The sequence below is a fragment of the Rosa chinensis genome, chromosome 6, assembly GCF_002994745.2.
Source record: "Rosa chinensis cultivar Old Blush chromosome 6, RchiOBHm-V2, whole genome shotgun sequence".
NCBI lineage: Eukaryota > Viridiplantae > Streptophyta > Magnoliopsida > Rosales > Rosaceae > Rosa > Rosa chinensis.
The window spans coordinates 1,577,683-1,586,522 of record NC_037093.1 but is presented as its reverse complement, the minus strand read 5'-3'; the positions used below and the strand labels follow the sequence as shown (position 1 = coordinate 1,586,522).

The following is an 8,840-nucleotide window of genomic DNA, read 5'->3' as shown; positions in this document are numbered from 1 at the left end:
GGGGGGGGAGCTAGAGAGATCTGTTTTTCCTTGTTTTTTTTTTTTTTTTTTTTACACCAAAAAAATGAATAAGAGTATGAGAGTACTAAATTACCCTTTAATAAATGAACAATAACATAAGAGTTAACGGCATTATTGACGTCGTGTCTACATAGTGGGTCGGGCTCAAAAGTCTATGTACCAAAATGTTCGGTTTGAAACTTTATGTATCGATATTATTAGTGGTATTTACTTGGTGTACTGTTTGCAAAATTTTCCCTTTATGTTATTATGGTAGAATTTCATATGATCCTTTTTCCAAACATTGTTGTCAATGGTCTCACAAAAAAAAAAAAAAAAAAAAACTTTTCTTTATGATTAAACATCAAATTGAAGCCACCACCACCACCATCACCAAGGCATGCATGCATCCGTGAATGGTGGCGACAGCGCCTCCCCTCGAATAAGAGAATGCCCCCGTCCTCCATGGCCGGCCATCACACCAACTAAATTGATTGGAAATGTCACGTCATTACCAAGTCATCAAAACTGGGTTCTATGAGGCTTGTTAGCAAGTTAACGGCCAAACTAACATATGGCTAACATGTAGACTAATTTGATCAAATTGGTGAGTATATGAGTGTTATTGATGATATTAACACTATATATATAGTGACTAAATTGTTTTTTTTTTAAATAAAGTACAAGGTAGAAAATTAAATTAGTCTATAATTTGGTAGTTTGCATGGGGTCCTATTTCGTGATCCTCGGGGGAGGTGGTTGGAGGTGTCTCTCAATTACCGCTCCGGAACTTATGGAAGCTTTGGCAAGGTGATGAGGAAACATCCAGAATGGCTGCTGCATGCGCATAATCTGATTTGTGCTTCTCGAGTATGATTTATCAAATATTCGTATCTGCTGTGTTTTGCAAACTTCTCTTTATTGGTAGTGTACGATGGCATGTTGTTCTTACTTTTGGAGCTGCATGGTTATTCTTTCACTCACAATTTTGCTGCTCATCAATTGCTTGCCTAGCTCTGTATTATAATTTGATTAAATGCATCTTGGGGGAATGCTCTTCCATGCTTAGGAATTTCCCTTCCTCCAATTGCACTCATTACATTCTGTTGATACCCAAATTTCCACAAGTTCAAATTTAATGAGTGACAAGCAAAGGGGGCGAGTCATCAACCTCATGACCTAATTAGGCCTTCAAGCAAGCCCACTTCATGTCAAAAAGAGGCCCTCTAGTTAGCAAGAGATGCGACAAGCCGACACGCTTATTTACCGTGCAATACGCTTATTTAAAGACTAACATGCATTTTTAAAGAAGCCGACACGCTTATTTACCGTGCAATACGCTTATTTAAAGACTAACATGCATTTTTAAAGAAGCCGACACGCTTATTTACCGTGCAATATGCGTAGACCCAAGCTACGTTTTGGGGCTTATACGGAAGGACGTGGTGTGGAAGGTAACGGATTCTGTGAGGCCTGTTGTTAAAATAAGGCTCATCGACAATTTTAGGCTTGGGGACCAAAATTCATGCTTGAGGGGTTAAAATCTTAACAAAGGCTAGTAGAGAGATGAAAGCAGGCCCAACAAAACTCAAAGCCCATTAGAATTATCTCCTTACCGAAATCCCATTACAACAGTCTCTAGCCCAAGCCCGTTGAAACCATCTTCTTCCCCAAACCAGAATGTCGCTCTATCAAAATTGCTGCTGGGATTAGTGCTTCACCATTTTTGGCAAGAACCCAAAATCTATGGAGAAGATTTTTGATTCATATACCCAGCAATCCCGTTTCAATTTCCAATAGCCCTCAAACTTTGTGATTGCAATTTACAATAGCAGAAAATAAGGGATTAGAATCCCTCAAAGATCACAGCATCACATAATTTGGGATTGCCACCAACCTTCACTCTCATAGCCAAAGCAAGCTTTCACTCTTTTGGTTTCATGGAGAAAACAAAAGTTGAAAGCTTTAGGATTATCCCACCAAAACTAAGAATACCACTTCAAAACCCCCGGTTCTTAGCACGAATCTTCCCCGCCTATCTCCGCTATAAAAAGCGGGTTCATCGCCGTTGGAAGCAGACCACAGCGACCCTAAACATCAAGCAAGAGATCAAGCTTTATCTCTAAATCCCTAGCCATCAATTCCCCCAGTCAATCTTAACCCAAAACCCAGAAATCATGCCATTGCTGGAGCTCTCTCTCTTTGCTAAAGTCCCAGGCATCTAGCTCCCACACCATATCCACCTATATATAAGTTCTATTCTCGAGAAATCAAGCTCTAATTGCTGCTGTTATCATCTAGCTGGTCACAACGAAGTTGTTCTCAGGTCTAACCTTTGATCTATTTTGGGCCTAGTCTCGATTAATCAAGAGGATTTTGCTGCCGAAAGTCCAAAACACAAAAATCACCCTCACACATTCTTTCAATAAAGATTATCTCTTTCATTAAAAAAGAAAAATTAACAATAAAATGCTTAACTATTATTTTAATGGAAATAGAGCCGGTATGGTACTGTTTACTAATTAGTGCATGTCTAAATCCATAAATTTAGTGAAGGCTCTTGTTATTATTTAAAATGCTATTTTATGACTAAGGCTTGAAGACAACATTATTAACCTTAAAAAATCAAACTACGGATTTATGTTAATTACACGTTGTATTCGATTTATATTACATATAAATTTGAGATAGTACATTGCTTTCTCCCTTGAGAATGGTGGAACTGATAGTTTTCACAAATTCATATATATTCAATCTCCATCTACAATGGCAAACCCTCCTTGGGCAAGTTCAAAGAGAAACAATAGTACACACTGCAGGCCAAGATGGAGCCAACCCAGAAAACCCAATGACCATCCCATAATATCCCCCCTTGCAACAATGCAGGTCCTAAGCACCTTGCCGGGTTCAGCCCCACGCCTGCATTCCCGGACTTCCCAGTGACTGTAATGGACACAAAAACTGCAAGTGCCATAGCCCCGGCCACCACGAGACACACCATTGCTAAACCAAGTTCCTTGCACCTTTTCTTGTCGAATGCCACAGTGACTCCAACAAAGAGAACCACAAATGTGCAAACAAATTCTAACATCAATGCTGTTTGGGTGCCTACTCCATGTGTTGTGCAGCCACCTAAGGAGTACTTTTGGGATGTATTATGGTCCATCACAGTCTTGATAATAAGAAATCCCACAATTGAACCAACACATTGCATCAAGATGTAGATGGAAGCTCTAGCAAGAGTTATAACACCTTTTAGGGCAGCTATGAATGTGAAAACAGGACTCATATGACCACCAGATAAAGGAACTGTCACCATGAGGAAAAGGAAGGCTATGATGAAGACCGCAAAGGGTACTAATTAATAGCTTGGGATCAACCTCATGTGAATCCAAGCATGAGATGATTGAAGACGTCAAGGTGAACATTAGACACGCAGTTGCTACAAACTCTGTAAGAGCTGCTCTCCACATCTGAAACAAGAACAGGGACTTTTAAGAATTCTGTTGATCAAATAATTAAGATCGTCCTACATACATCATTTAAGTGATTCTCCCAAATGATCAAATGGATACAATATCAGTGAAAAACAAGAAAAGTTAATCTCTGTATTGCTAGTAGCTAGATTAAGCTGACCTCTGGTGAAAAGTATTCATGGGCACCAATTGAAGCAAGAAATCTTTGCCTTAAGGAGTTGGTTTCCACTGATCTATTTTCCGTACCACTTCCAACTGCTCTCGGCAATTTATGATCAGCTTCATGGGGGACGATTATCGACTCCATTGCCTCAAACTGATTGAAGAGGGATTAAAAGTTTCAATTTAAATAAACTGCTTTGTGAATGAAGACATAGGAGGAGACTATAATGACTGCTAATTGGTTAATCCTCCATATCTAATTAATACATGCCATTTCATATATTGTAGAAATTTCAGAAACAAGCTTTGGTTTTAGCCGCCCTTCGATCCCAGAAGATAGGCCTGGCCAAGCATTGTGGTATTTAAGTGATTAATTTTGGCAACATCTTCAAAGAAGCCTTGGAGCGTGGAAGTCGAAAATGATTGAGATAAGGCTATGCTCTATAGCTGCAGGCATATTCATTCTGAAAAAACGAAGATGCTGGGCTTAGATCGATGAACAATTGAACTGATACTAAAATTAAAACGATTCAGTGACTAGAAAACAATCTAGCATTTGGAACGTATAATGAGGACAACCTATTCATCACAAGGGCTAAAACTACGTACGTAGGCCAAAAATTGTTAACTTATATATGTTAATTGTCTTTTAGTTAGATCGAGAAGCTAGGTTGCTTAATCATCGAATTAAAGATAATTATTTCGTGAAGTAACTACTCAATTGAGGCACACATACATAGTGTGAGTCGTTCATATATGCTTCATATCGACGGTTATTGATCATCATTGATGTATAACCTATGCGTTTAAACAACTTTGAAGCACTAATTAACACCAAAGCTTATAACAATCGATAGTTGTAAATTACGTACTCAAGCTAACTATAAATTTGGCGATAGAATTTTTTTTTTTTTTTTTAAAGGATGAATAACTGTTGTATTAGTCCGACATAATTTTTCTAGTTTTTTCTTGGCCCTAGCCTCCGACCTGGTTTACTCGTTGCACAACAGAATGGGTGGCATCACTTTGACATTGAAAGTGACTGGCAGCAGTTCACAGAGATGAGGAAGATCTTTCTTTCCTTTGTTGTATCATCGATGATATTAAGACTCTTGTGAGAAATATATATTGAGGAAATGAGTATTCATCATATGTTTCGTGAAGCAAACTATGTAGTGCATCGATTAGATTCACTTTGTTACTGTTAAACAGCAAGAAGCGTGGTCCGTGACCCACCAATTTACTGATATTTTCCCAACTTACCACCCATTAAGTGTTGAGTTTTAACACAAAAGGCCTCGGTGTAATTGAGTGTAAGTCATATACTTGTAAGTTGTATTATCTTTTGTCACTTTTCTAGTGTATGATTCTTCCTCTCCAACAACGTAATAGTTGCAATGAGGAGTATATGTGGTTAGGTGGGGCTCCTGAAATTGTCAAGAATGTTCTATTTGATAATTGTAATACTTCTGTACATGATTTAGGCTTGATGTCTCCCCTAATGTTTGAAATGTCAAAAAATAATAACATGAATGAGGAGAGAAACTACGTACCCAGCTTGAGTGCTTGACTGGGCTCTAGTATGCTTATGTGTTATAGGATAATTTTGAGGAGTGAATGAGAGTCCCACTCATGAGAGAGTTCTAACGCATCAATCAACATCAATTAATAATTGGCCAATTCTTAAGAAGCTATCAAATAAATACATTCATTTAAGAATCGAACAAGATGAACCAAAATAAATTCAAATTAATACATTCATTTACGAAGCAAGATCAACCAAATTAAAAAAATGTCTCTGTCATAATGACCATCCAATTCCATCTACTTGGGAAGAGACTTCACATAGTTGAAGATATCATGCTTGTAGCCCTCCACATGGAAATGTTGACGGGGAATGAGCTTGACGTACAAGTAGAAAGCCAAGCAAGAAATAGTAGGCCCCACCCAAAATACCCAATGGCCTGTCCAGAGGTGGCCCCCACGAATAAGTGCTGGGCCGAGACATCTAGCTGGGTTCATTCCAGCCCCAGCGTAGCCCTTCACGGTTGTTACAGAGGTCGAGATAAACACAAGAACGCCCACCACTATTCCGACGATAGAGAGGACCATAAACTTACCCATGGCGTGCGCTTGGCGGTGGTCGAACGCCATCCATATCGAAGCAAAGAGGAAAATAAATGTGCATATTATCTCGAGCCAAAGGGCCTGGCCTGTCTCGATCCCGACCGTGATGGGTCCTTTTGGGCCCGGGGAAACCACGGTTAGGGTGCAACCTCCAAGTGAGAATGTTTCTTCAAGGCTGCTGTTAACCACAGCCTTGAGTGCCAAGGCGCCTAGAACTCCTCCGACGCATTGCATGAAAATGTACACGGCAGCTCGTGAGAAGGAAATGATGCCGACCAATGCTGCGGAAAAGGTGATGACGGGGTTGATGTGGCCTCCTGAAACCGGGTTGGTAGCAATTAGGAGAATCGCCGCGATGATTGCTACAAGGATTGACAATACAAGGTTTGGTGCTGAGATGTTGGTCTCAATGGAGGAGATCACAATTGCGTCTATAGCAAAAACAAGCACTGCCGTGCCAACCAGCTCAGCTAGAGATGCTCTCCACACCTGATAGGGTACTCACACAGCGTTTTTCACAACTTTACAATTAATTAAGCAATTTCAAAGTTGATAATATAAAGAAGCAAGTAGCAAGATCCTAATTTGTTGGAAAATTATAACATACTCGGCAGGCAGTGTTTATTTTTTACTAAGAAAAAAAATCCTTGAAGTCACTATTCCTTTTCTAGCATAGTTGGGGCACGTAGCAAGATCCTAATTTGATGGAAAATTATAACATACTCGGGACCTCGAATTCGAGGCTAAATGCTAATTAATTGTTTATTTTGGTCGGGTTTCAACACTAACCTGTGAAGAAAATAACTCGCGCAAGCCCAAAACCTCACTCAAAGTGGAGGGATTGGATTTCTTCCCTTCTTCAGTCTTCCAATGTTCTGACCTGCAAAATCGTTTCAAGAAGGAAACATGAGAGGAGTACAACATTACTTAGTAATCAAATTTAAGTTTATATATAAAACCATAGAATTAGAGGATACAAAATAGCAATTGAGGGAGAATGTGCATGGTGCTTACATTAATGGCATGGGGGAAGAGAAAGCATGAACTTTATCTTCCTCCATCGTTGGCCTGTTGATTTGAGCCATTTTCTCTTCTGTGGTTGAGTGGATTAAGCTTGAGTTTTCGAGCGAGCATTACAGCTAGCTATATATATAGAGTGAGCACGAAAGGAATGATCGAGCAAGTAGACAATAATTTCTGTTAGAAGCTCTTATTCTATTCAAGTCAACTCCATTGCTTTCAACTCGCGGCTGCCCTACTTATATTCATTACGTGATGGACACCCTTTTCTAATATCAAGGCAATCAATAACAATGTTCACACGGATTTTTCTGGTTTACAATAATTTAGAGGGAGAAAAGAAAAAGATAAATATCTTGGGTTAGAACTTAGAACGTACTTACAAGTGTGTGAAGTTTTAAGTGGATTCATATCTGAGTAAATTTTGATACACACACATCAGCTGGTGAACACAATTCAGTAATCTAATTTCGTGATATAATAGACTAAAAATGTCGATTCAGTGCTACATTGTTGGAAATATATATCGAAGTCTTCTATGTAGTTCAGATCAAAACACTCTAAAAAATACATGACTTATATTATTTAGTAAATAAATTTGATATATATTTTTTACGGTTGAAATTTTCATTATATTAATGAACCAAAAAAGGTCAGCATAGAACATACATCAAAATAAATAAAAATAAAAATATTGGTACACGACTATTCTATAAGGGAAGATTATAGTATACGTTGATGTATGCCATACATTAACTTTTTTAAATATTGTAGACCGTCGGATATAATTAAACTGAGAATATATCTAACGGTTCAGAATATTCAATAATAATGACCTGCTCAGCAGGTAGCCTTTTTTTTTCAGAAAATTTTGAATTACATATTAACCATAAAATTTGAGATTTTCTCAGAAAACCCTAAATTGAAAGGAGACGTAAGAACTGGTTCAAGTTTTTTTTTTTTGGATGCATAACTTTTAGAGCGCCTCTTCTCTGTTATGGGAACTCTCTCTCTCTCTCTCTCTCTCTCTCTCTCTCTCTCTCTCTCTCTTGGTGCTCTTGGGACGACGTCGTTCCTCCATCGGCGCCTCCACCTTTGCTACTCCACCTTTGCGCCTCCATCGGCGCCTCCACCTTTCGCGGGGGAGATTATAGCAAAGGTATGTGGTCGTCTTCATTTTTGTTCATTGTTTGGATTGATTTCTATTTGGGTACCCATGATCTTTACAGAAGTTTGAGTCTTTGGATTGATTTGGTGTGAAATTTAACTGTTTGATCCCAATTTGTATGTTATAGGTTGCTCATGAACTCAGAGAAAGACTCATTTTCGTATTCCAGAAGTACCAAAAAGGTAGATACTTTCTTGCCCATCTCTTAATTTCATTGATGAACTTTCTTGATCTTATATTTGTGGGTAATTTTTTACGATTGAGAACTCAATTGGCCTTTATTTTGTTCACTAATCAAACATGAGGTGTCTGATTCATATTTCTCCTCCGGCTCACATGATGAATGTGTATGAGACTTGTGTTGTAGTGTTGCTCTGCCATTATGCTTGTCATTATGTTTCGCATCTCAATAATCATCTCTAGTTAAGCATGAGACTTTTGTGTAGAGGTATGTATTAAGCTTCTTCTTAACAACCAGGTATGACGAAAAGACTCGCATGGTTATCAGTCCTTGCTTTGATGTTAACTCACCATTGTATTAGAAACTTAAATTTCTTTATGGAATTCTTTATGGAAATTTGTTTCAGTATGGATTTCTCATTTTTACTGATTCTTCTGGAAGTTCTCTATAATTAGGAAGCTAAAGTTACAGCAGCTTTTAAGTCCCAAATCGAGAAGCTATAGAAAGAGAGAGATGAGTTTCAGAAGATTGTCATTGGGAATCAGGTTGGACGTTTGGGTTTAATGTAGACTTGTGTTGTTGTGCTACTATTTGAAACTGGACTAATGCTGACAAGTATTAGTGATATGTTGATGCTGTTCAAAGCAAGTTAAGACTCAACAGATGCATGATTTTAAGAAAAAAGAAAAGCATTGACCAAAAAAAA

At 38.3% G+C, this 8,840-nt stretch overlaps 2 protein-coding genes and 1 long non-coding RNA gene across 4 annotated transcripts; 1 reads left to right on the top strand and 2 right to left on the bottom strand.

Annotated features, from left to right (window-relative positions):
• Positions 1 to 2,761: 2,761 nt before the first annotated feature.
• On the bottom strand, positions 2,762 to 3,783 carry LOC112169203 (aquaporin TIP1-2-like). Its single transcript, XM_040507918.1, is given in 3 exon segments — positions 2,762 to 3,364; positions 3,366 to 3,473; positions 3,637 to 3,783. Coding segments are annotated over 3 exon segments (858 nt in total).
• Positions 3,784 to 5,327: 1,544 nt separating this feature from the next.
• Positions 5,328 to 6,916, bottom strand: LOC112174436 (aquaporin). Its single transcript, XM_024312203.2, has 3 exons — positions 6,780 to 6,916; positions 6,555 to 6,645; positions 5,328 to 6,254 (listed from the first exon to the last, which is right to left on the bottom strand). Exons 1-3 carry the CDS (start codon positions 6,848 to 6,850, stop codon positions 5,463 to 5,465), a joined length of 954 nt encoding a protein of 317 aa, XP_024167971.1. The 5' UTR covers positions 6,851 to 6,916; the 3' UTR covers positions 5,328 to 5,462.
• Positions 6,917 to 7,837: 921 nt separating this feature from the next.
• LOC112169671 lies at positions 7,838 to 8,840 on the top strand. Of its 2 annotated transcripts, XR_002924813.2 has the most exons (3): positions 7,838 to 7,944; positions 8,081 to 8,135; positions 8,590 to 8,840. It is a non-coding gene; the product is annotated as an uncharacterized LOC112169671 (long non-coding RNA). The 2 variants fall into 2 exon arrangements; XR_005801046.1 differs by having other exon boundaries at positions 8,081 to 8,840.

Excerpts from the sequence above, each read along its gene's own strand:
- LOC112174436 (XM_024312203.2), bottom strand. The coding sequence starts at position 6,850 with ATGGCTCAAATCAACAGGCCAACGATGGAGGAAGATAAAGTTCATGCT. Across the intron at positions 6,646-6,779 it reads TCTTCCCCCATGCCATTAAT|GTCAGAACATTGGAAGACTG; the intron begins GTAAGCACCATG and ends ACGATTTTGCAG. Across the intron at positions 6,255-6,554 it reads GCGAGTTATTTTCTTCACAG|GTGTGGAGAGCATCTCTAGC; the intron begins GTTAGTGTTGAA and ends GTACCCTATCAG.